Source organism: Lepidochelys kempii, chromosome 11, assembly GCF_965140285.1.
Source record: "Lepidochelys kempii isolate rLepKem1 chromosome 11, rLepKem1.hap1, whole genome shotgun sequence".
NCBI classification, from domain to species: domain Eukaryota; kingdom Metazoa; phylum Chordata; order Testudines; family Cheloniidae; genus Lepidochelys; species Lepidochelys kempii.
Window position 1 is genome coordinate 51,593,311 of NC_136390.1, and position 27,785 is coordinate 51,621,095.

General features: G+C 38.5%; 1 protein-coding gene across 1 annotated transcript in view; it reads right to left on the bottom strand.

Moving 5' to 3' along the window:
- Window positions 1–27,785, bottom strand: part of COL5A2 (collagen type V alpha 2 chain) — a 166,598-nt gene that overhangs the window by 19,489 nt on the left and 119,324 nt on the right. Inside the window, exons 20-48 of the mRNA XM_073306133.2 lie at window positions 27,327–27,371; window positions 27,124–27,222; window positions 26,029–26,082; window positions 24,261–24,368; window positions 23,496–23,549; window positions 22,687–22,785; window positions 21,695–21,748; window positions 20,340–20,438; window positions 20,166–20,219; window positions 20,013–20,066; window positions 18,412–18,465; window positions 17,661–17,714; window positions 17,222–17,266; window positions 16,623–16,721; window positions 15,526–15,633; window positions 15,358–15,411; window positions 10,419–10,472; window positions 10,237–10,290; window positions 8,994–9,047; window positions 7,134–7,241; window positions 6,976–7,029; window positions 6,695–6,748; window positions 5,210–5,371; window positions 4,530–4,637; window positions 3,253–3,360; window positions 3,012–3,065; window positions 2,548–2,655; window positions 2,341–2,394; window positions 578–685 (exon numbers count right to left, since the gene is read on the bottom strand). Of these exons, the coding sequence (XP_073162234.2) occupies window positions 578–685; window positions 2,341–2,394; window positions 2,548–2,655; window positions 3,012–3,065; window positions 3,253–3,360; window positions 4,530–4,637; window positions 5,210–5,371; window positions 6,695–6,748; window positions 6,976–7,029; window positions 7,134–7,241; window positions 8,994–9,047; window positions 10,237–10,290; window positions 10,419–10,472; window positions 15,358–15,411; window positions 15,526–15,633; window positions 16,623–16,721; window positions 17,222–17,266; window positions 17,661–17,714; window positions 18,412–18,465; window positions 20,013–20,066; window positions 20,166–20,219; window positions 20,340–20,438; window positions 21,695–21,748; window positions 22,687–22,785; window positions 23,496–23,549; window positions 24,261–24,368; window positions 26,029–26,082; window positions 27,124–27,222; window positions 27,327–27,371 (2,214 nt within the window). The remainder of the gene's footprint in view (window positions 1–577; window positions 686–2,340; window positions 2,395–2,547; window positions 2,656–3,011; window positions 3,066–3,252; window positions 3,361–4,529; window positions 4,638–5,209; window positions 5,372–6,694; window positions 6,749–6,975; window positions 7,030–7,133; window positions 7,242–8,993; window positions 9,048–10,236; window positions 10,291–10,418; window positions 10,473–15,357; window positions 15,412–15,525; window positions 15,634–16,622; window positions 16,722–17,221; window positions 17,267–17,660; window positions 17,715–18,411; window positions 18,466–20,012; window positions 20,067–20,165; window positions 20,220–20,339; window positions 20,439–21,694; window positions 21,749–22,686; window positions 22,786–23,495; window positions 23,550–24,260; window positions 24,369–26,028; window positions 26,083–27,123; window positions 27,223–27,326; window positions 27,372–27,785) is intronic.

The window sequence follows — 27,785 nt, forward strand, 5'->3', positions numbered from 1 at the left end:
GTGCACACTGGTTCATGCTGTATAATTTTGATAGAGCAGAACTGCTAACAAATGCACTAAAAGTACTGTGGCATCAGCTGTGCATGGAACAAAAATCACAAATTATTTATAATTACCAATATCAACAAAAACCACACAGATTTCTATCCTGTGTACAAAAGTTACTGCTTCTTAAATGGTAAGTTCTTTGGGGAAGAGAACCATGTTTTTCTATATGTTTGTACATTCCCGAGCATATTTTGTATGCTAACATTAATATTAATACCAATGCTTACAGCAGCAGCAGCAGCATGGAGACTGCTCAGGTTGACTCACATGAAGTTAGAATTTGCATAACTCTACTTGATGGATGGGGAACAAGAAGTAAATTTAACAATTTATTGCATTGATATTAGCAATGTATAATATATATATTGGAAACTACAGACAGCCAGGGCACCAGAGAGAGGCTGTCTGGAAAGCATATTTATTGTAATACACTGTGCAGATTTTCCCTTTGGTTCATTTTTAATATCAAAGTCTTAACAGATGTGTTATTATTCTTTTCTTTTCTTGCTAATTAACTAAAACAACTTACAGGAGGACCAGGAAGACCTTGAAGACCAGTGAAACCTCTATGACCCTTCTGGCCCCTGTCACCTCGGTCTCCATTGTCACCTTTGTCACCACGAGGACCTTGGGGACCCTATAGGTACAACAACAGTCAAATAGAGGATTCTAAACTAAGAACAAACCTTACTTTTCTCTGGACACTATTGTCTGACACTGTTCACTTCTAAAGGCAGAAAGCAGCAGGCTACGTTTACATATTAGAAAATGCCACATACCTAAATAAAATAGAGTTGGTTACAGTAAAATTAGTCTTTACTGTTTACCTATCTATTTCATACATTCAAAAATATTGCTACTAAGAATAGTAAAGATATTATATAATATTATATACTTATATCAATATTCATTCCATGCTTGAAAGTGGGAAGCATTGTTATGGAGGGGACTGAAATGTTATGAGTAAAGATGACCTCCATATATTTGTATCTACAAGCCTGTTTTTTTCACTATCAGGAAGAAAGTGTCTCCACTTCTCACAACTAGCTACATACCCAAAGGCTCCTGCAGTCTTTATTAAAGTAAACTTACATTTGAAACATCAATGGGATTTTTGCCTGAGTAGGCACTACAGTATTTGGACTCAAGATGCTCAGATGAGTTTGTTCCATAATTATTTAACTCCAAGATCTTGAAACGTTTACACTTTTTAAATTGGTTAAAATCATTCAAAATATTTCTTTGGCTTACACTTTTAATATTACATTTTCCAGTTTAAATCTCATGCTAGTCTAAGAACAGCATTTGAAATTTATAATAATTTTCAAAAGGAAAAGGAGGCCTTGTGGCACCTTAGAGACTAACAAATTTATTTGAGCATAAGCTTTCGTGAGCTACAGCTCACTTCATCGGATCCGATGAAGTGAGCTGTAGCTCACGAAACCTTATGCTCAAATAAATTTGTTAGTCTCTAAGGTGCCACAAGGCCTCCTTTTCTTTTTGCGGATCCAGACTAACACGGCTGCTACTCTGAAACCTGTAATAATTTTCAGTGAGTTTTAGATACTGAACAATCTACATCTTGAAAACAGAGTGAACCTTTAGAAAAAGTCAAGCATTCTCTGCTTTTCCTTCTTCACCTATGTCTTCCAATTAGAAATGTCAAAACTGGATTCTCATATTTGAACCCCCTTTGAATTTTGGGGGTGAGAGCCTGAATCTTGGTTCCAAGCCTGAACTCCTATAACATCTTTGCCTATAATCAAAAACTGGAAGTCATATATTTTCAGCTCCAGTTCAGCTGCAGCAAAATTTCATGATATTAATAAGTTTGTTTCATGAGAACAGCCGATTTTGTAATATTTCTGCCATTTTAGTCTGAAATCTCGAGAACACCACATGATATTTCAGCATCATAAAATTCTAACCTGAATCCAAATCCTGATTTGACCTCAATCTGTGAAACACAAAGCCTAGACCTAAGCTACTTCAGGTCCAAATACCACCTGCTTGGCCACTCTCTGTTGCATCATGCAAGTAAAGAAAATTTGAAGCTTCTTGTTACCTCTGTTCAGTCATGTTTTACAGACAATTCACTGTCATAGTCAACCAGCTGGTGAATCTAAAAGGATTATATAACTCAGAAAATGTTCGCTATTCATTAGGAGTCAGCTCTCTAAAGCTCAAGTCATTATTCAGGATTCTAAATCTAGCTTTCCTTGCCCTTTTGGTAACATTTAATGTAAAAATAATTTGGTTTGGGCAATAGTAAAGCAATCACACAAAACTTACAGGCAAGCCTCGTTTTCCAGCACGACCAGATGGACCCACTGGACCCCGAGAGCCCTGCATGGAAATGCATGGACATGTTACAGGAAGCAATTCAGCATACCTTTATACATCTTTGTACAGCATACATCCTTTCATGGAATATGTCCAAAATCATAATACAACCATACATAAAACTTGTAAAAAAATCTGAAAGAAGTCCCTACTTACTGGTTCACCTCTTTGCCCTGCTTCTCCTGTAGGGCCAACTGGTCCTGGAGTTCCTGGGCCACCCTGCACACCTGGTAAACCTGCAGGTCCAGGTTCACCACGATCACCCTACAAATCACCACAATTTACTTACTGTGTATTTAAAAAATGGGATCAGACTACATCAATAGATTTTTCTATCTCTATGGGTTAGTAAAACTATTATGATTAGTTGGAATATTCTTGCTGTCAGTTCTCAAGAGTGAGCTCCCATGGGAAGGACAATTTTAGCTAGGGTTCCCCAGCTTTGAAATCTGTGTCCTCTTGCAGCCCATCAGAGTCCTGGTTTGGGATTAGAATGTGGATTTACCACAAGCTCTCTGTTTGGGGAACCCTAGGAGCCATGCAAGGGAAAGAATCTGCCACAGACCCAGAAAAGAATGGAGATTTACAGCAATGGCTTAACACTAATAATGTATTCTTACACGTTCTCCAACAGCTCCATCTCGTCCAGGAGTACCATCATTACCAGCAGGGCCCTAGAAGTGTGAAAGGTAAAAATAGGACCATGCTTAGTTAACTGTGTGAGTTGCAGGGAACAATGTTATATTTGCCCAAAGATGGACTAGAAACTAGCAGGTCTTTCTCAGCTCTAACTTCTATGTCTCTAGGCCATAATTACAGCAAGTCTGTTACTTTTGCCTGTTACTAGGCCACAATACTTACTTCTGGACCAGGTTCACCTACTGGACCAGTGGCACCTGCTTGACCAATAGGCCCTGAGGGACCTTTATCTCCTGGTGGCCCTGTTGAACCCTGTTTTCCTGGTGTACCCTAAAAAGATAAGAAATACCTTATCAACCATGTAATGTAATGAAACAAAGAGAACTCAATAGAAAAGACCGCCAGTTGTTAAATTTTATAGTTATGAATCCAGTCTTAAGCACTACCAACATGTGTAGCTTTCAAAACTTCAGGATGGAAGAATGTGATCTAACAGATTTTGAATATCCTTTTGATTTGTTGTACAGTACTAAGCAATTTAATTGCGCTTTTAAAATTAACCAACCAACCTAGTGGAGTAGTCTTTTATTGACTAGGAACTGTGCTTTGAGGTCAGCATTTCTGATTGGAGCTTTAAAAGGACCAGATCCTTTGTTATGTTATGCAAGTTCCATGGTGGACTAACGCTCCCTGGATTGTTGGACCAACTGGGAGCCTAACCAGCCTCCAGCATAATTTAAAGCAGCTTAAACACAACTGTTGGCTTGAACTTTCATTGAGCCAGACAATCCATCTCCAGACCAACATAATTTCTGATTAGTAACCTTGGGACAAGCTCCAGTTGCTTGTAAACTGCTTGTATAACTGCATAAGCAAGTTTCTCTTGAATGCCATCCCCTTTGATAATCACTACACTAAAGGAGATGCTTTTTTCCCCCCTCACCAAGCTTTCAAACTGTATGAATTCTACAAAGAAAAAAACCAGAACTTTTGGAAGTTCTAGAGTTCATTGACAATTGTAACTACTGATTACATGGTATGGGTCCATTGTTCACTGCTTAGCAGAATTTCAGCTTGCTCAAGCGACTTTGTTAGCCTGTAGTATCTGGGCTAAAAGACAAAAGTCAGAATGTTCAGACTTGAGTTCTTATTTGGGCACCTAAGTGAATGGTCTGATTTCTAAAGGTGCTGATGCCTAATAAGACGTTCCTGATTTGGAACATTTTGGCCAGAAGCTTCACTACAACTAAAGATTCCCTGTTAGCTCAGATGGACAAGGTGTTTGTCTGGTGGGTTCCATTCTCCATGCCATGTATGTGTGGTTTAGTTATTAACCATACCTGTAGACACAATGCCACTGATTCTTTACACAATTAAAACCCTCTAATATTGTCCTCTTTGAGTGTAGGAGTTAGGAAGAAGGCACATAGTATCACAAAGATGAGCAAAATACTTCAGACAGTGTTGCTAGGTGAAATATTGACTGCATTACTACTCACACCAGGGCCAGGCAGGCCAGGCATGCCTCTCTCACCTCGCTGACCTGGCATACCAACAATACCTCTCTGACCAGTAGTTCCAGCTGGACCTGGGGGGCCATCTGGGCCCTGAAATTGACAAAGAATACATACAACAGTGTTATCATAATTTTCAGAATCAATAACGATAATAATAAGGCAGAATCTCTAGAATTTAACTTAATCTAGAAAGAGTTACCACCACAGAAATCTCTTTTTTACATGAAGCAATATTATGACAATGTGCACAACTGGTCGGTGATGAGTTATATTTGCCATCAGGCCTAAAGTGTCCAGACAGGACAATGTGTAAAATTAACTCCAAAGGTCAAAGGAGTTAAAATGCAACTGGAAAATGCAGTTCAAAGAAAACATGAATAAAAATGAATGTTTGGGATCCACTAAGAGCTGTTACTTTTACATCTGAAATATGCATTGGGTGTGCGCGGAAGGTGCAAAAGGCGACATGAAGCAGAGTGTGGAAACTCAGAAGATGCTATAGAAAGTGAAAATGCATTTAAAGCTACATTCTGTATGGAACATATGCTGTGCACTTGTAGATTCTATTCTTGTTTCAAGAAGGTACAAAGGCTGAGGATTTCAATAAATTTCATTAAAAAGCTGTGTGGCTAAAAAGCAAATATAAAGACAAAAGCACTTACAGGTTGCCCATCTTCCCCTGAGTCTCCTTTGTCTCCGGGGCCACCAGGTGGCCCAGCTGGTCCTCGATCTCCCACTCGACCATGAGCACCTGGATCACCACGAAGACCTGGAGGGCCTTCTTTTCCTGGGTTACCAATAGGCCCAGCAGGCCCCGGAGCTCCCTAGCAACATTAAAAGACCCCGATTACAATAGATTTCTGATCAAATCAGGACTGGGTTCTGATTAACTAAAAATAAATGAGTACAAAGGAAGGACCAGGGTGTGAACATAATGTTATCATATAACAGCTAACACAGTGCTTTCTCTTTAATAATGTGTGATAAACTCCTAAGACTTGCAAATGATCTCCAAGTTTCATGCCTCACACGCCATTTTGGATTCCCTCCTCTAAAGAAGGAATTATTCTACCTAGAGCTGGACAATTAGTGCCATAAAATTCCACAAATATTCATTCAAAATTTCTCTACTCACACCAGTGATAGCATTTTGTATCCATTTTTCACTCACTTTCCATAGACGGTAAATTATTTTGATGCCATTGAACATGATCAGTTCTCATTTTTTTAAAGTAATTTCTTACATTTATGTTATGTCTTTCATCCCAAAAGAGCCCAAAGTGACTTATACATAACAGGAATTAGATCAGTCCTGGGAATTTCCCTCTTTAAGAAGAAAATCTAAAATGGCAGTCATGTTATGGGAGGTCTGAGGGATAACATAAAATACTGTGTTTGTGCATGGATCCCTGACATTTCTTCAAAGGATGGCAAAGTACATTCCTGTTTATACAGAGCATATGTTATATTAACAAATGTGCTTTGACATCACTTCACTTGTTCCACTGCATGTGACGGCCACAAAATGAACTTGAGCAAATTTGTTATTTGTCATTAATACACTATTAATACACAGAGACAGATTTGTCAAGTCACACAGGGGGAAATTACATGTAATTCTTTAACCACAGTGTCACTGAGAAAAGTTTAAACATAAGATGCACTTTTTGCCTTCTCTGTCATTTTTAAAAAATCTACTGTATGAGCAATTTCACTAATGAGCTGGCACAAGAAAGGCCCTGTTGCTTGTACAGAAAATTCCCTCAACACCAAGAATTATAAGGAAGGACGAAGTGCATAACCTGGGATTTTTTTTTAAATTTAACTGCAAGTGAACAGTTCAACCAAGAACAGTTTTACTATCTCAGGGCCTGACCCAAAGTGCACTTAAATAAACTGAAAGACTTCCACTGACTTCAACAGGCATTGGATCAGACCAACAATTAAAAGGCTTTGTTTGATTTACCACCTAATCCTGCACACACTGAAGTCAAGGGAAGCACACTATTACTTTCAATGTGCACAATCAGGCCTTGAATACTGTAGGTCTTTACAAGTTCCAACGTTTATAATTCTCTGATTTGTTCAGGTTTCTAACTTCCATTTTATAAAATGTACCCATAAGAATAAATCTCAAATTGACTTACAGTGGGTCCGGGAGGTCCAACTCGTCCAGCAGAGCCGGGGAATCCTGTCGCACCCTAGAAATACATTTTGATATAAGCACTAGAAAGAAATCTGGCACTGGTTACATGAAATATTCTCAGCTCACTGAGCAATCAACTACAACTGATCTAATTATTGAATATGCAATACAACTCAGATTAAGAAAGATTTAAATATTTCCACCAAAATTAAACCTATGCCCCAATGTAAAATGGTGCTATTGCATTAATCCAACTAATTTACAAAAAAACAAAGTACTTACGGGTGGACCCTGAGTACCTCGACCACCTTTTAGACCAGGAACACCATGAGGACCCTAAAAATGGCAAACAGATGGGACATAATGAACAGCAAAGAACTTTTAAAATGAGAAAAATTGACACAGGTCATTGTTTTCCTTCACTTTGCTTTTTCACTTACTGGTGGGCCAGGAGAACCAGAAAGGCCCTGTGGTCCTGGGGATCCAGCATCCCCTTTCTGTCCAGGTTCCCCAGGTTCACCTTTCACACCTGGTTGACCATCAGGGCCCTATGAAAAATAATATAATAAAGTCAGATCAGGTTTGAGAACATCACACCTTTCCTATTTGATAGTCAATATACACTATGGGAACCTTTGCCACATTAAAAGAGAGGCGAACAAATCAGTCCAGCACATTGACTAGAACCTTAGCTTAATGGGACAGCAAAAGTAAATTGTAATAGTTTGCCATTGACTTTATGAAGGGTTAAAATCCATTGCTGATGTAATAACCTGGTATATGGATTTGTGTACAGACCCAAAGTCCAGAGTTTGGTCAAGGGGTCAGAGGCCTAGCAAATAGTGATTAGCTAAGAGAAAGCAGAATAACCAAAAGATAACCTTACTTTTGCTAAGATATGCCTGGTCAGGAAAATGCCAGATGTTGGGGGAAATAATTGTGTCTTATTCAAAGTTGCAAGTAGAACAAAGAAGCCCTGTTTCTGTTGTGTTAGTTTCTTCTGTTCTTCCCACACATCCAACCTTGAGTTTATGAAAGGTTCAAGCATTTCAGTATAAGATATGGCCTCCTCCCACCTCCCTTTCCCAGGGACCAATGTCTGCCTTAAAACACAAATGAACAACTTGAAAGACAATCTTTATTGCCAAATCTTTCACTGTTTCTTTGCTTTTACCCCTAGATATGTACCTGTTGGACAATCAAAGGAGCTACTTTATTCCTATGGACCCCAAATCAGAATTCAACATATATATTTTATACTAATACATTTATTAAAGTACTAATTAAATATTAAATGTTAATTTGTCAACTTGAGACCATGGGCGGAGACATTATGTAACCTTTCACCATTGGTTAGTATGCTGTCATGTCTTGTTGCTAGACCTATCCGGGGGTGTGGGACTGCCTACCCCGTCACTTTCCCCCACCCACGGAAAATCCATATATTCCATTGTAATTAACTGATTGACAGTGTCTCTGAGCCTAATAAGCAAGGTGACACTCCGTCAGCGCTGTACGTAATAAACTCCTGTGCTTGACCTCTACACGGTGTGGATTTATGTCCTTCACTTTACTGGGTCAGAAGTGTTTTATGTGAAATTTTGTGGAGTCAGTTAACCATATTCCATAAAAAAGTTTTCTAACCTAGTTTATATTTCTCTCTTTTCTTAAAACCTTAGGATTTCTCTTCAGTCTTCATCTCCATGTCATACATGTCTAAAGATTTAAGGGATTAAACTCTCACTACCTGTTTTATTGCCTCTTTTCCAAGGGAAGTAGATGCCTACCTCTCTCTCCTGGAAGTTCAATACATTGTTTGGAGGAAAGGGGCCATTTCCCAGGTGCCCTGAAACTCACTAGGAGCCAGTGTCAGACTTGCGGGAAAGGTTGTTGCACTCTCAGATCTCCCAATTATTTTCATGAAGACCCTTGCCAATTTTCTCATGTATCACAAACTCCACTGCACGTCTCTACTACCTTTCAGTGGATGACACTCTGTGGTTTTCCTTTTTTAATCTCAAAGGAAACATTTTTGTACATTAAAAATACATGTAATCTAGTTAACAATGATATAATCTTGTCAGCAAAATAATTTTCAACTGTCCGGAGTATTTACTGTCTCACTATTCTATATGAAATAATCGGTGCGGGGGAAGGAAGAGTTCTTTTTGAAACAGAAATCTGACTTTGTTCCAGAAATACTTCCAAATGGTTTAGAATCCATTAAACAAGAGTGATTAAGCAGCATTTAAATATAGTTTATGATGAAAGGAAATGGATTAGAATCATACGACACATACCGGAGGACCAGCAAAACCAACAGCACCAGTTGGACCATTTTCACCACGGGAACCCTGGTGAAGAAATTAAGAATGGTTATGTTTTAGGTGGTATAAAAGGCTTGTTGTATGGAGTATAACCTATACAGAAGTGCAGAAGAATGGTTCCTGTTATAATTATAATGACATACATACTATATTAACTATAATCGCACAACTGGGTTTTTAAGAAGAGTTATGTGGTATAACTAGGAAGGCTAAGTAAAATACCTTTGGAAATACATCCTTCTAAAACTAACAAAATAGCCAGTTGAGGTACACATGTAACTAAATAACTCAGTAGGCCAAATTCAGCTCTCTGTTGTTGTGTAATTGATAGCAGAATTTGGCCTAATGTATACATTTTATGTGATCTATTATTCCATTTGGTTAGATTGGAATAAAAATAGATGTTAGTTTCATTACCCATGTGATTCCAAAATTATGGGGCCAAAGGGGCTGTAAAGTACCATAAGCACACAGCTGAGGATTCCTTACTATGTATGGCTAAGGGAGAAGGGGAGTGCCTGAATGTTGCTGACTGCCAGCACTCCCCAGGTGGTGTAATAATTGCTCTAATTTACACTTGTAATAATGTGCTATAATTTAAGATAGGGGCTGAATTAACCCACAGCAGGATCAGGGACTGGGGAGTGCAAAGGTACCCCCTTTGCAGTGACACCTCCATGGCCAGACCCTGGGACTGGGACCATAATGCCCAGATAATCAAAAATAACCCCAGCTCTGAAATATGCTGAAATGGACAATATGACGTAATTGGAATTATTATACTTCTTTTCATCCCTCCTCCTCCTTAACATACATAAATATAGTAAAATGTTAGAGGTATGCTTTAAAAAAAGGCTCATGTAAATAAAATAATGAGCATATGGCACTAGGTTTTCAGATTTAAGAAAAGCCATAGTAGCTCTGTTGTCAGGTTACCCTGACATCTATGACCAGATAAATGAGATCTGAATGTCTGCAGCTGCAGTTAGTTTTATGGGTTCACGGTAGCAAGGCAAGAACTGCAGGTTATGTCTGAAGAGCCATTTGGTATTTTGAAGGGTGCAAGGAAAAGAGGAGGAGAAGATGAAAGAATAAAAGCAGGAAAGAGAAATAACTAGAGACCGCATTCAATGAACAATGACAAATGCTGTTAAATATCACCCCATAATGAGATTTGGTAACACTGGGTACGAAGAAGACAGAGATGTTTACTCACAGGATTTCCACGGGAGCCTGGGGGGCCAACTAAGCCTCGAGGACCAGGTTCACCCTTTAAATAAAGTTAACAGGTTGTTATTTCCAAAATAAGTTAACAGAATAGCAGCAAACACAAAAATAACATGTGGTTTTATTAGGAGAATTCAAATGCCAAGTAGCTCTGTATAAAAATCCTATTACCTTTTCACCAGTGGGACCTGCTGGACCCATTGGACCTATTGGACCTGGAAGACCCTGTTGAACACAACAATAGGAGATGTTTCAGTGAGAAGAGTAAAGATTCAGAATTCCCAGGGTCAAGACTTATTTTATTTTAATGTTTCCTTCTGCATTTTTGCATTCTTGAAATTACTCCCCTTTACCCTTGAAATTCTGTTTGGTCTTTGCTTTAATTTAGTACTTGCAGCCTAAGTAACCCTTTGTGTTCTTTGAGACACACTTACTATCTTCCGTTTCATAGCCATACAGTCCACACTTAAAAACCCTGCTCTTTCTGGACTGACTTTATTTTTTTTCCTTTACATAGTATTTATGAAGAAGGCCTAATGATCAAAAAGTCCTTTCTTTATTTTCTCTTTTCAGGAGGACATGAAGAAAGACCTTTTGTCTCATTTGCACAGAGGCCAGCCAGACCGCTGCACTTCCTTGTTACCAAGTGCTTAACTCTTTAAAGAAAAAAAAGCCATTACTTATGAAGACTCATTCATTCCTATCAACCAACCTCTCCTGAAAAATGTCCTTTTTCCCTTTTGTATGACATGTAGGATAATTGATTTCAAGCTATTTCTCCACTCCGACCAATCTATTACCTACATTTAATGACCCTGCAACAATAGCCAGATATCCTTTATGAATACTTAGATACACCAATTATGATTTTCCTTCACTGGAAGCAGAATGTCAAATTATTTGTCTGTAATAAAAACTCCCTATACCACAATGCTTCACTGCTATCTGTGTCACATGATACATAAGTACATTGAAAATTTAAAAATGAAAAGCTATTTGATCACTGTCAATGCTCCACTGACAGGCCATCTGCAAAAGTGTTTCAGCAGAAGGATCTAGAAGTTAGTTCATCATACTCACACTTACTTGATCACTGCCCCAAATAGGCGTGCAGCAATTCCCCAAAAAGGGCCCTACTTTTGGAGTTTAATGTACTCAAACAATACAAAAACCACATCATATATCATTTGAAAGCTTATTGTGTGTATGTTTAGATAAGATATGAAGTGGAGCTGTCAAATGATGTCATAAGCCTGTAGACAAGGTGAAACAATGGAACCCAAAATGAGAAAATGTCATTTTTTGCACAGTTCCAGAAACACTACAACATCACTATGATGATAGTTTTTACCGTTTAAGACCATTTCAACACTGTAATGTGGCTTTTATTGGCCAAAGCTACCAAATGACAATGTATAAAATATTTTAATTGGTTTTGTATGGGCAGGTATCTTTTTTCAGAAATGATGAATCTGTTTAACATGTGGCAGAATATCAACATTTTGCAATATACTAACATAAAATGTTTTCACACGACATATTCTTAATTGTCAAAGTATCTCACAAGTGTTTATACCATTTTTCTACATTTTCAACTGAAATTTGCTGACCAGATCAGTCTCACGCTGAAGGTTGCACACCAGTAGAAACAGATTGCATGCCCACGGCTCGTATTGCTTAGTGAGTAGATACAAAATGTACATAAATTCCTAATGTAAAGATGCTCCAGCTGTAAGCTTTTGTACATACAATGTAGCATCTAGTCTGCATGGTAGGCAATTGCCTATGTATGCAGTACCAGGCTTTGAAATATTCTAAAACCAGATTTAATTCAGTAAAAAAAAGGAGTACTTGTGGCACCTTAGAGACTAACCAATTTATTTGAGCATGAGCTTTCGTGAGCTACAGCAGAAGTTCCAAAATGATCACACCTTTACACATAAGCCTTCCTGCACAGCTGCACCATGAGTTTGGGTCTTGCAACTGAATTGACACACTACACCCTCATGGATTCTGTATCAGTTATGATGAGGCATAACTAGGCAGCTGAGGCAGCTCATCACTAGTGCTGCAAAAACGGAAGTAGAAAGACACCCAGGAGGTGAGTTCATTCCAAACAGAATTGTACCACTTCATGCTGGTGCAAATCTTATCCATGAAGGAGATGATAATATAGACATCAGCATAGAGACTACTGATGGAAATAATACCTTCCATTCCATGGCAAATGTGGTATTTCAAGAACAGTCTGCAGATAGTCCAGCATCACAAGAAATAACACACAAGTATGGGAAAGAAAATGAACAATCTCCATGAACTCTCAGAGTCACTTATGCAGTGTGCAGCATTTGAAATACCTAGAACACATCCATGAAAAAGTACTTGAGAAAATTAACTCATCACCTACAAATGAATGCTGTCAAAGATCTCTCCTGGTGTCTTTGAAAACTACTGCCTTGATGATGTTGATATAGTTAATATTCAATGTTGGACCAGTTTCAATCACAAGCTTGCACCAAAGCATCTACATGAAAAGCATCTACATGACAGTTCCACAGGCACCTATTGTGGATGCCAAACTACCTGACATGGCCACAGTCTATACTACAATCATCAAATGAAAGGAAATACCAGCTGTTCTAGGAGAGCAGCATGCCACTCAGATCAAAAGTGGGCAGCTCTATGCTGTTGCTCAGCAAGTGAAATGGACTCTCCAAATGAACTTGGCACCAATATAATACATACCCTTTGCTGTTTTGTTGCATGTATTGGGAATTTTTGTGGAGATGTAGGGTTGCTAGACCTTGTTGAATCTCATGTGTATGCAGCTTGTACTGCAGATCAAATGCTTGCAGGTAAGTAATTCAACTGTGCTTTGCATGGCTGGACTGTCATACAAATGATGGCTTGAGACAATTTCCAAAAATTCAATGAATCAGCTGCTGACTACTTGAGGCAGGTCCTAAAAGGATTTGATAAAGCTACATCTGTAATTAAAGTATTTGACAGATATGTCAACAGTAACTCTGTGAAAACTGTAGAAAGCCAGTGCTGGACAGGCTCTATGACTGAATGCAAGAAATACCAGGTAACTAGTGGATGCCCTGTGCCCGTATGGAAAAAGTTTCTAAATGTAGCATCCATTTAATCAATCATTTGTAAAATTCATCTATGAATATATGATTCAAATTGCACCTAGGGAGCAGACCCAACACAAACACTCCCTCTTGATGGAGGCTTTTCCAATGGAGAAGTACCAAAGTCCATCACCAACAGAAGTGTTGAAGAAGCCCAAGACTTGTACTCAAGAGGAAGCAGACACAACGATGCTTCTGAACGCTAGTAATTAAGTCACGTGATACAGATGGCTTGGTCCTTGCTGTGCACTATTTTCTAAAAGTGGAACACATACATAACGTGGATTGAAACAGGCCTCATTACCAACACAATTGACAAGCATCACATCAGGCCTCTGCATGCAATTTGTGACACACTTACTCCTGACTTCTGCAACATACTTCCTGCTGTACATGCATTAACAGGGAGTGACTCTGTGTCATCCCTGTTAATGATATTGGGGGGGGGGGAAATCTGTGTTTAATGTTGTTAAAACAAAGGGAACTTACTGCTTCAAAGACCTTGCCAAATTGGGAGAAAGTGATGAACAAGCCACCATTTCCGCAATAAGGAAGTTTGCAGCAGTGTTGCATGATCAGAGCAAGAAAGAAAAAGAGACCCACAGTGACTTGAATTGCTTGGGCCTACCCATCAAAAAGGACAAGTCACTGGCCAAACTCCCACTATGCAAGGAAAGTTTTGAAGACCATGACAAAAGAGCATAGTGGCAAACAAAGATTTGGAAGTCTCTGCTCATAGGTAAATTGGATATTGGATCGCCATTGCAACATGGTGGAAAAATTGAATGATAAACTACTCCCTGTATTCTTCAAGGGCCCATGGCATCTGAGCTTCTACAAGACCTTATTTGATCCAGCAGCAGTTGCTGCACAATCAACAGGGTCTGGTAGTCATAACAATCTTCCCTGCACAGAACTGTGTACATGCCAACACAACGAAGACTGTAGTAATCCACGCACTCTGGACAGAGATCACACTGAGGAACAAGTTGATGATACTGATGTTGACTAGAAACGTCACCAGCACTATTACATTCAAATGATATCTGTACAAATTTATTATTAGATTTTGTTTTACCCTTTAGATTGCTGTTATGATGCTTTGAGATCACAAAGAAATCCAATTTCATGTCTTGAAATAGTACATACAGTCATGAAACTAATAGAAAAGAACGCAAATATTTCCAAGCAGTCATTTAAATGTTTTGATGGTATCATTGTTTTTCCCCATTTCTATGGTAACAGCACCATGTGAGAGCTCCACATCATACTGCATCTTAAAGTAGATATAATAAGCTTTCCAATGATGTGCGATGTGTGTGTGTGTGTGTGTGTGTGTGTGTGTGTGTGTAGAGCGAGTACATTAAGTCAACCACATCAGTGGTGTCTGCCGCTTGCTTAAAACTGTATGAGTGCCTTTTTAACAATTATTTATTATTATATACCTAAGGACTTTAACTATGTTTTAATTTTCTAAGGCCTACACCTTTCAGACTGCATGATGGAACTAGCATGAACTTCCTATTTGCTACTGCATCTCAATTTTGAAATGTACTCATCCTTAAATATCATGCATTTTTGCACTCTGTAAATGATAGTTCTATTTGTATGTGTAAATATATTAATGAGCAAAACTAGTTAAAAAAAAGACCGGCATGCACAAGTCTCACTGACTTCAAAAGTTGTTGCATAGGTATTGTCAAGGGTAAAAATGGGTCCCTAATCTTTCTAAACTGTGTCTTGCCTTTCTGCAGTATCTTTCAGTGGGGAAGACACTCCTGATAAGATAAGATGAGATAAGATTTGTTCTCACCTCTCCATTCCAAACATATATTCTAAATTCCTGGAACTAACTGATAACCCATATTGTCTAGATGCTGAATATAGTTTGTTTTTGGAGTTGAGAAACACTATCTTGCTTAGGAGCTCCATTACTTGGAGCTATTTCTAAGAGGAGCAATGGGTTTACTTACTCTTGCACCATCATTGCCAGCTGTACCTTCAGAGCCTTTCTCCCCTACACCACCCTATGGAGAGTATCCAGAAAGTCCAAGTCATTTATATATCAGTGCAACTACAGAATTATCAAGAGAGATGTACTTCTGTTTAGTATTTAAAGGAGCAACGATAAACAGACTTACTCTGTCACCCTTGGGACCAGGAGTTCCAGCAATACCTCTTTCTCCAGGCATACCCTGAAGACCTGGAGGACCTGGATCACCAGGAGTCCCAGTGGGGCCTGGACTACCCTGAAATGAATAAAAAACAAATTACTTCCTATGAAGTTGAGGTCTCTTTGTCTTTAGAGTGAAGAACCATCTATGCTTATGAGTATGCCTCTGGAGGACACTTGCAAGTAACAATTTTCTCTTAAACTTCTTTCTTGTTCATATCCAAACATTTTTCAGGAAACAAAGTTGCAGAGCTGAATTATTAAATGATTTTAGAATTTATCACCCATGTTTTGAAAAAACTATTCATGAATCTTGGTTGCATGAATGGATGGGGCTGCGGGAGTGTGGGATGGAGGAGGGATGCTGAAGTGGCTCTAGGCAACCTTCTCAAACTGAATCCTTGTATGGTGGACAGGTTCCATGGAATAAATAAGATCAGTATTCATTACACTAGTTGCCAATGGCCAATTATCGGACCTGGGGATTGTCAAGGGCAGGGATGGCCTGGTTGTGCTCTCTTTCCTCCAAGCTGTGCCTCTTATGTCCTCTGTAAAGAACATGGTGGTACAGGGTCTGCTATGGCAGCTCTATACTACCAAGGGATTCTCTCCTGGCCAACTACACCAGCCTCAGGGCTACTCTGTGTTGGTGGAGCAGCACAAAGTATCCATAGCAACAATATGGGCTGCCCAGTTACTTACTGTAAATAGGCAAGATTCTCCGAACAAAGGCAGCACCACTGAGTGTGCTATATTACATAAATGGTTTCATACTGTTCTACTGAAACAGGCAAACCACACTGGTAGTTTTAAGAAATGTTTAGTCCTGTATTTTAAGGAGCTTTGTCTGTATACACTGAATGAAAATTCTGATTTCTCAACAATATTTTAGTGTCCTTCTTTACATTAGTGTTATTCTACTGGAATATCTTTGATTAACATTGCAAGACTATTGTCCTCCTGGAGCCTTCAGGAAAACAAGATGCCTCTCTCTTGAGAACATTGCAGCTGAACAAAATCTTAAATAAAATCACTAAATGAATACACATTTCCTGTGTAATTTACCTTTGGACCATCAGGACCATGACCTCCAGCCATACCCTTTTCACCCTGAAGTCCTGCTGCCCCTGGTTCTCCTCTCTCCCCTGGATTGCCACGTTCTCCCTATAAAACAGCTATATGTGAAATATCCGGGCGTACGCAGATCCATTCAGCAGAAACAAATCAATTACACATGCGGTACTATTGCACTAGAGAGCTTCTGCTCAGAAATGGCTTATGCTGAGCTGAACAAACAACAAACCCACGTATATTCTTTTAGCCATAATAAAAGACTCTTTTGAGGTGCATAAAATGGTACAGTACTATAATAAGTACATATGCAGCATAGAGTGCCTTCCATCCAAAGATCTCAAAATGCATTACAAACATTATTTAACAGAGCTTCACAAGAATACTGAGGACTATGAGCATATTGTTATTGATTAGCTGCATAGCACCAACTGTGGGTAAAAATGGATATATTTTTATAATCATTTTACTAACAGGCAAACTGAGGCACAAATGTGCTAAATTATATGTTTCAAGATTGCCCAGTGTATCAGCATCATAATGGAACCTGAGAGGCTTGCTAGGAATAGCCAATACTTGGGGAAAATACTTACTCTTGGACCTAATGGACCTCCAGCTCCAGGATCTCCAGGAACGCCCTGGTGAGAAAAGAAAGACAAGTTAGAAGGAAAACGTTATATACTACAAGCTGGTAGGTACAGAAAACAAGAGGATAACATTTTCATTCCAGCAGTTCTAAGCAGTCTGAATGTCAATGGCTGATTCTGAATGCAGATTTTCCATGCTGAAAAGAGATAATCTAATGCAGTCAGAGGACCAGATTCTGCTACCATTACTCATGCTGAGTAGGATCTTACTCAATGAGTAGTCATCACAGACGTTTTGCGGATATTACTCATTATGTGTCAGAGTGGGAGAACCTAGCCCCTGAAGGACTGGAAAGTGAATACATCAAATAGGAGAAGAAGGTAAAATCATTTTATTAAGCAAGAAAAACTTGGCAAACACTCACTAAGTTACAAAAGAAGTTACCTGATCTCCAGGTTTTCCTGCCTCCCCTGGAGGACCTGGTGGCCCAGGCAAACCCTGAAAGAAAATAAATTGAAAGGTCATTGTGTATGTGGAAGAATTTAAATAGGACACCAAGAATAAGACCTGTGTCGTCATATATACACTGGATCATGTCTTCAAAGATCCCAACAGAAGTAATTAGATAAGTACAGATACACAAGCATCAAACTGAAAAGGAGTACTTGGGGCACCTTAGAGACTAACAAATTTATTTGAGCATAAGCTTTCATGAGCACTGCTGTAGCTTTTTGCGAATACAGACTAACACGGCTGCTACTCTGAAACCAAGCATCAAACTGTTTCCCTCCATAATAAAAGGAGAGGACAGCATCTCTTTATTTATACATGTAATAGGAGTGTACGGTGCAGATGTATAAGACCTTTCTATACAAAGAGGTAGTGGTTTGACTATCAAAGCCACTGATTTGTTCAACTCTTGGATACCAGTTGGCTTTGAAAATCTTCAATTCCGACAAACCTAAGTAGGCTCCTTGGGTGCCAATGATCCATGGCATACAGAAATGGTAATTAACCCTTTTTAACAAAAACTAGTATAGCTAATAATGTAGCTGCTGATAGTGCGTGAGATGTGCTAATTAGTCTGAGAAATTCTGAAGACCTTTGCTTAACATCACTTTATCAAATCTCTGTAGATTAGAAGGAAAAAAAGGAGTGTGATTTATTTATGTAAAAGAACTCATGTTACACATACCTGAAAGCCTGTAGGACCTGGAGGGCCTTGTTCTCCTCTTTCTCCTGCTAGACCCTAGACAAAAGAAAAAAACTGTACAATGTAGGGACATGGCCAGATTCCACCTACATGTTCTCTGCCTGATTGTACTCATGGGAAAAGATTACGTTTCCTACTTTTTTCTTATTATTGTTATTATTATTACTATTACTTATACCATTTCAATTGAAAAATGAAATTTAGTCAAGACCAGATAGTACCTTTGTAAGATTCTGAGCTCAATTAACTGCTGCTATAAATGAACTCAGTTCCACTGGACTCAAGACAGCTGCATCTATTTACATTAGCTGAGAATTTTGTCCCTTGCAATTTTTAAAATGCGTGGTAGTAGAAATTTTAATAGAGATATATACCTCTTTTAGTGTACATAATAGAAAATTGATTCTTGAAATTGTGTATTTTTTGTAAATTTGTAATATACTTGTGTCTTTGGAATCAACAGGTGTTAAACAAGACAACTGGAAGCCTATGCAAATGTAAACTGATAGATAGATAGATAGATAGATAGATAGATAGATAGATAGATAGATAGATAGATAGATAGATAGATAGATAGATAGATAGATAGATAGATAGATAGATATTTTTTCATATTTACTTGAAGAGTACAATATGTTTTTCTTTGTAGGCATTTTTCACTTGTGAGGTTCATTAATCAACATTTCAACAACAGAAAAGCAGCTGGAGAAAATACACAGAATTCAATTGTAATATGCTGTATGCACATTTCTTTCTAGCACTAAAGAACACAGCAGAAAATGTTAACATATAGTCCTTTCTCAGGAGGTTAACAAAAATCTGAAGGTGTTCACATATTTGAAAAAAACAAATTCAAAAACTCTCTTAACTCTCTTTGACACATGCAACTAAACAGCTGGACAGATTATTCGAGTAATGTTTCATCTGGAATTTGAACTCTAATGGTGTGTTGTTATTCAGACCATTATTTTTATTTGATAAAGTAATTAAATATTCAACATTAAATTAATCCAGGGCCAGATTCCGCCACTCTTACTCACAGCAAACAGTACCTTACTGAACAAGTAGTCCCATTAGAACCAATAAGACTAGCTAAGTGGTAATTTTTCATTAATACAGTAAGACGAGTATGGGTGGCAGAATCAATTATCCAAAATAGAGCATAAGGTGAGGGGAAAAAGGTGGGAGGGGTACAACATAAGTTCAAATGTTCTCTCTTTTCAATGTAAAAGTTTATTTAAGAAATATATACACCACTACTGGGGAAGAAAGGCAAAAGGATGAGAATATGTAGACTTTACAAAACCCTTGTATTTCTTCTAGGGATAATGTTAAACTGATTCGATCTTAATGAAGCTGAAATTAAAAATAAGTCAACAATTTACAGATTGCTTTAAAGAGCAACAGAATGAATTTTGACTTTATTTGGCAAAAATCAGTGCACAATGGCAATGGTCTCTAAATCAATAAAGAAAAACACTTTTACTGTCACTTTTACTCTTGGGGACTGCTCAGAAAGTACAATGATGGGTACAATATAAGAAGACAGACAGATAATCCTGTATATTGCAAAACTGACTCACAGGTGGACCAACAGGACCAGAAGGACCAACTTCACCATCTTTGCCAGGAACACCCTACAGTGAAACAACAAATAAAAAGGAATTGTATAGTGCACACACGACAAATAAACATATTTTTGTGTAATCAATATAAAGAATAACAATGATACTCACTCTCTGCCCTGGGACACCAGCATTACCCGCTTCTCCAGGTTTTCCAGGATCACCCTAATTTGTGGGGAAAGTTGCTATAATTACCCAATATTTTCATGCATCTAAAAATATATTTAGCTCTGAAACTAAGGCAAGCTAGATAATTAGATACCGATTAGCAGACACTGTACTCACGCTGCTGCCTTTTGGCCCAGGAAGGCCCATGCTGCCTGGTTGACCTCTGATTCCTATTGAGCCTGCTGGGCCTGGACGTCCATCTTCTCCTGGCGCACCCTAGAAATATAAACCATTTATTACATCACATTATGAATATTCTTCACTATATTCCCATAAACTTTTGTTCACCAATAAAAAGCTAACTCCCACTTCTATCTGGGCCTGATCCAGAGCCTAATGAAGGCAACAGAAGTCTTTCACTTTATTTTAATAGGAGCTGGATTGGACCCTTAGGCTATATTGAGGGAATGATTGCCTTAAAATGGTATCAAAGTACTGAATAGGTCTATTCTGTTAGAGCTCAATAATTGGCTGGCTCTGTGCTGTTTGCCTGTTAGTCATCTATGAAAAGGAAGGAACAGATAGGAAAGAGGACTTGTACAAGAGTATCGAAAAATGGATTACTTGAACTCTAGTAAAAGCGGCACAGAGTCCTGTGGCACCTTATAGACTAACAGACATATTGGAGAATAAGCTTTTGTGGGTGAATACCCACTTTGTCAGATGCATGTAGTGGGCAGGTATTTATACCTGCCTCTAGAAATTTCCACTACATGCATCTGACGAAGTGGGTATTCACCCATGAAAGCTTATGCTCCAATGCGTCTGTTAGTCTGTAAGGTGCCACAGGACTCTTTGCCGCTTTTACAGATCCAGACTAACACGGCTACCCCTCTGATACTTGAACTCTAGTGTATCCAACAGTGAAACTTAGTGCTAGAATTTTTCATTTTCAGGTTGGTTAATCCAATGTTAACCTAGCCTTTCAAATATTAAAATGTTCTAACCTTTAGCATTTGTATTGTTATTCACTTACAGTCATAATAGTACTTGAACAATATTTATATATTCTACTTTATTTCTTCTTTCTTTTATTTTTCCCATTGTGGATGTTCCATTAAAAATGTCTTTGAAGTATATGTCAAAGAGACAATTCTAGCTTTCAAACATATTCAAAGCAATTACAGACAGGCTCATTGGAGATAGCTAGTAATTATTGGAATTACGTAAAAATATTTCTTTCCAACAAACCTGAGCTCACAAATGTTTAAATTCCTTGAGATAGCCAACTCTCAGCATATACTGCAACATACATAAAGCCTAATGAAAATGATTTGCACTGGCTCATTTAGATGTTAAATGCCTTCCAATTGCCTGCATTTAGAAGGACCTATGCACCTTGAGAGACTATGAAATCATGGATTAGTAAAAGGCTAATTTCAAGGAGAGCAGAATTTCAAATGAGTACAGTGTCAACTGAAGGGACCAATAATTATATACATCCTCCTCACTCCCAGTCACAAACTACTTACCAAAGGACCAAGTTTTCCTTCAGGACCTTGAACACCTGGATTTCCTGTGAGACCCTAAAAAAATAGGATAACATAACAATTGATATAACCTGTGTACATGATCCTAAAATATGGCAAGGATTGTAAATGAGTTCAGAAAGTGTGCTCAGTAACGAAACATCACACTGCAATATTTTTCTGTCAGATGGTATGACCAATGAAAAGTCATTTAACTCGACCATGTTATTCTCCTCTCTGAGTCCCTCCAGGGGCTTCCCCTTACCTACTGCATCAAAGTCAAGCTCCTCATCCTCATCTTCAAAGTTTCTGCAGAATTTCATTTTTAATTGCATCTCTGCTCTTTTCCTCCTATTTACTGTCCCACTGGTTGTCTACACTCCTCTCAAGTGTCCCACCAGTTCATCTCCTTTATTTCTCCCACTCTCAACCTTTCTTCCATGCCACTCCTTATGCTTGGAATTTCCTTTTTTATCTTGTATGGGACATTCCAAAACCTCCTCAAACATTTCTTCTGCAGGATCTTTCAATGACAGCTCACCATACACTACACAAATACATTAAAAACAATTAATCAATGTAACAAAGATTTGACTTTCAACCTATGTTTTCTGCACACCTCGTATTTTACATACCTGCATTCCTCTGGACTGCATTGTCTATGTCTAATTTAGCGCTAGACCTTGCTCCCTTTTAAGTTAATGGGACTCTTGTCTTTGACTTCAGGGGGAACAGAACCAGGTCCTTGGGCTCTGATCCTGCAAATACTCATGTGACTCACTTTGCACATGAGCAGAACCATTGAACTCAAGATCAGGTTTCATATTTCTCTTCCAAAGGTGAAGGCATTAGAGTGGTGGAAGAAGTGATCCCTGTATTTGGTTTCTATAAACAAAGCTTGTATAACAGTTTGCCTAAAAAGAACATTGCCATCCTCAGGAATGGAAGGTGCTATACAAATTCATGACGTGATGTTGTTTTTATAATTTCCTTACCCTGGCACCTGGGAGGCCAGGTTCACCAGTGCGCCCAGGATCTCCCTGGCTTCCTTTAGGGCCTGAAGAACCTGCTGGACCACGCTCCCCTTGAGATCCCTGGAAAAGATATCAAAATACCATTAGTCAGACGTTAGATGTAATAGAGTAAGAGAAAGTAAATGCAAAATATACATCTTCCATCAAGAGCATCTATCGATATTTTTGAAAACTGGAGTTTCAAAGTATTCTGAACCAAATCCTTAATATTATTTAGAGATGGTCTCTTGTATAGAGTTAATTAACATAAGGAATTCAGAATTCTTGCACTTCTATCTAGAACGTAATAATCGATGGACCTAATAAACTAAAACATCTTTGTGTCACTTGTCAGTAAGTGATATAGTTGTTAGGCAACACACAAGGGGATCGGTCTGGCTTCCCAGTGGAGACGTCAAGAAAGCTATTTTACAAGGAATGCTTCCCTCTCCAAATACTAACTTAATAGACATTGTAAAATGCAATGTAAGTAGTTACTGCTCAGTGGCTTTTACACATCATGATGCAAGCATGAGAGCATCAAGCTGGAGACATAAAAGGAGAGTGGAAGGCCTGAGACTCAGAGGAAGAGCAATGTTTTTCCTTAGAACACTGGTCTCAGCATGTTTGGAAGACTTGACCCACTGTCATTTGGCATTTCCTTTGGCCCTGCCTCCAAACATTCAACAGATCTCCTCACTTCCCACAGCAGCCTATCTTTTCAGTTACAATCTTCTTTTGTATATATTTTTTATGCATGAAAGGGAGGAAAAGGGCCCAACTCAGCTTACCTTTGGTCCAGGCAAGCCATCAGAACCTGGAAAGCCACGATTACCAGGAGCACCCTATGCAAAAATATCATAAATCATCATTAATAATCTGATGTTCAATAGGGTTTTGGAGTTCAGTTTATTTTCTTACAAAATCCTTGTCCTCCAACTGGCTACTGTGCCTTCAAAATGCTCTTTTGTAGTGACAAATATCTAAGGGCCTCTTTCCTATCCTGTCACTCATGCTGATTGGTACACCTTAGCTTGGTGAGTAGCCCCACTGAAATCAACGACACTATTTCTGTAACAAGGTTCTAGTCAATGGAAAAGCTATCAATCTGTCATATTTCTGAAGTGCCTATCACTGTGATATCTAAACACCAAGTGCCCAAATGATGTGCTGAGCTCCAAAGTAATACGTAACATGCCAGGCTTCATTCTCCTTCCCCAAATAAAAAAACCCAAGACAAGAGTGGAGTAAATGACACTCAATATGAGTAAGGTATAATGCTACATTTTAATATTCTCACCCTCACATGGCCACTTCTGAAAAGAACCTACTGTGTATTACAAAAGAGAGCTATCACTTCAGAGAAATCAGGTTATAAAATCACTAGTGTAAGAAACAATGCTAAATCACAACTGTCAATATACCGTCATTAAAGACAAGTTTGTCTCTGCCTGCCCCAAATTATAAGGGAGCTCACATTCAGGTCCAGGTCAGATATGACTTTCATGAGAGAAGGCCACCTCTAACTAATATAATTATTTTTCTGGCTTCCTTACCCTTTCTCCAACAGGGCCTGGCGGACCTACTGACCCTGGATCACCACGAGGGCCTCTTTTCCCTTCTTCACCCACAGGGCCAATGGGACCCTGGGGACCATGTGGACCCTATTGAAAATATTTGCTTGTTTAGAATAAAGCAAATTAACCATTTTTAAGGCTCAATAAATTACTCTTTCTTCCAACGTTAACCATAAACATTTTCCCAAACAATGAACAACAAAACTGGGTAGTTAGATTTTTTTTAATTTCTTTTTGAATCACTTATAAAATGCAATTATTCCCATTCAGATTTTCCTTTTTCTATGTTTATCAACTAGTATTTCAGCATGAAGTTATCCATAAATGGATGGTAATTCTGAAATTTGGCACTACATTGTGCCTCACAATCATCTGACTGCTTGTATAGGATCCAATTATTTGTCATTGTGGTATTTATTAATCGTTAGGCAAGTGGCATTAAGGAAATCAGTATTTAATTACTGTATTTAAAGAACCTGTATGGTTATGGAATCCACACAACACAATAGTAAACTAAGGGTAACGTTTTTCTGTCTGATTCACCCTGCAGATCTCTTCTCTGCAATCCATCTCTTTGGTGTAAATCCTGCACTTCTTCTGCACATGGAATCCTCATGCCATCGTCCCTGATGGACTTTGGCTAAATGACATAGACTCTCTGATACGGACACAATTTTCATTCTTGACAGATGGAATTGAGATTTACCAGCCCCACAGCTGACAGAAATTATCAATGCCTCTCTCTAAAAGGACATTCTTCCAGACACCCTCAAAAAAAATTGTAGTAAGTCCAGCCAATGTTCAAGAAAGGATTTGTCAATATTGACAGCTTTGCTGACTACTATCCTCTCTCTAATCATTTACTAGAGCAAAAATATTAAGAATGTATTGCCAAATCAGCTACAACTGAACCTGGCTCTGCTAAAGCTAATAATCTTTTCATTCAGCCTTCATATGGCTCCGAGATGGTGCTGGCCATGTTGAGGACTGTCTTCTCATAGCTACGAATAGAGGCCAAACATCCATGCTAACACTATCAGGTCTACCAGCATCATTTGATTTTGCTGATCAAAAAGTGCTGCTGACTCAGCAATGGGACCCTGATGGGTGGACAGAGCTGACTTAAGCTAATTTTGCTCATTCCTTTTGGACATGGCTCAGAGTTTTCCGATGGACAGCTGCTACTTCCAGAGTTCTCATATGTGGACTCCCTTGGGGACTTGTCAAATGCAATATTTATATTACAACTTTGGAGTAGATTGTGAGATGCTGTGGTCTACATTGCTACCAACCTATGCTACATTCAGTTCTATTCAACATATTTTTAATATCTTTCCTTAAAAGGTTTATTGTTGTTAGAGCACAACCCTGTGTCCATGAGCACCTGTGACCACTGATTTCCTTACAAGACCAAGAAGTTGGAGGAGATCCATTCCATGGCTGCTCATAAAGCATCAGGGAATGCTGTATTTCCTTGTTGTGCTGTGGTCTCCTCAAACTTGAGTCCAGGGGATAACTGGCTGAAGGATTTACCTTGTCATGGATTCAAAGGACCTGCCCTGCCCCTTTTTCACAGCAGAACCTGACCAGGGTGTTCCATGGCCATTACTTGCAGGTCAAAACCAATAATGAGAGGTAATACTAGATATGTCTCAATGAATATAGTATTGTGGTCTGCACAGCAACGCACGTATCGTTCTTTTTTTTTTTTAATTTTGATTTTATTACAAAAAATTCGAAGACTTACTGGTTCCCCTTTGGGACCCGCTTCTCCTTTGAAACCTGGCACACCAGGGTCTCCCTGAAAACAAATACATTAATACCATTAATCTGCACAAACCATTCAACCAGCCTGACCTGAGTTACCTATGTACAGTGGTTTTAAATGAAAAATGTGACAGTGCTTCTGCTAATCTAGTCTATAGATAGGTTGTTCACACATGGAAACGCCAAATAGCTCCTGATCCTGACGTCCTTAATCAGTCCTCACTCAAGCATAAAGCCCATTGACTTCAGTAAGAATTTTTGCCTGAATAAAAACCTTAGAAGTTGATCCAAGCACTGTCATTTATTTTCCTGTCCAGTTTAAAAACCATCTCGGGCACGTTATGGCCAACAGCTGACATTCAGAAGCCCGAAGAGCCTGTCCCATATACTGCAGATTTTTTATATTTTGTAAATGACTATCTGTTTCACTGTGTAATTATATTCAGTGGCATTAAAACTGGTTTATTCCAAAACTGCTCAGCTGATAATGCTGTGAAAGAGTATATGCTGAAGATTAAACAAATCAGATTGCTAATGGTTAATTTGCAGAAGACTTCAGAGATAAAGGATTTTTATAAAAGCATAAAGCATTTAAGCACAATTACTTCTTGAATAATTTTGGACTATGTTTGGCATCAGAAAACTACTACCTTCTATGAGACTAACTACAGTAACATTTTAATACATTTATGATAGTTTATGCTTTCTGTAAATATGTCTGTTTCTCTGTAATTATGTATTCATAATACTAATTAAGGCTCTGATTCTACAGGTGACTCCAAGCAAGTAGGCACATGAGCCTCTGACCACTGAAGCCAGTGAGGCTTTGTGCACAGGTCTCTGCCTCTCCACAGTCAAATTCAAGACTGGGGCCTAAGAAAGAAAATTCTGTATTTCAGAATACACAAAAGGAATTAATGAGAACCAAGTCTTGGTATATTCACTCCTATTCATTAGTCTACTGATTTCATCGTATTGCTTGGAAATGAAGAAGTCTCACTGCTAATCACTACATTAGCTTTCCTTAACTACATCGTTGCTAAATACTGTCATTTCCATGGTGACAAATTATTACCGCTTGGCCTCGGATGCCAGGAGGACCAGTACTGCCTTGTGGTCCTGGAGAACCAGGTGGACCTGCTAAGCCAGGTGGGCCAGAAGTACCTGGAGATCCCTACAAAAGAGACATTAGTGTGAAAAGGTATGTAGCATGAAACGCTGAAATTAAAAAAGGAATCCATCACCAAAATTCCTTATACAGTTGATTTGATTACTTACTGTTTGGCCTTTAGCACCAGGAGAACCGTCTGTCCCTACAGTCCCCTAAAAACAGCATACAGATCATTATAACAAATTCTAATGAGCATATCAATGGAGGAATGAAAATATATTGTCAGTCACATATTTGTGCCTCCTCTCAGGAGCAGATAATAAAGGCTAGTATGTAGACAGTGCAAAAGTTCACTATTTGACCCTGATTCTGTAAACATGTGTGCTTAACTTTAAGCATGAAATTCCATGGAACTATTCACTTGCTTAAAGTTAAGCTGAAGCATAAGTGCTTGAAGGGTCACAGTTTCCATCAGCCTGTGTAACATTTAATTTGCAAGTGTTTTTTAGTTATCTATCTAAAAGATATTTTTAATACAAATAGCGTGAAGACAAGTATTTCCTTTCTAAAAATACTTCTGGAACTCTTACAATAGTAAGGTACCACCACTACCACAGGTAGACAGT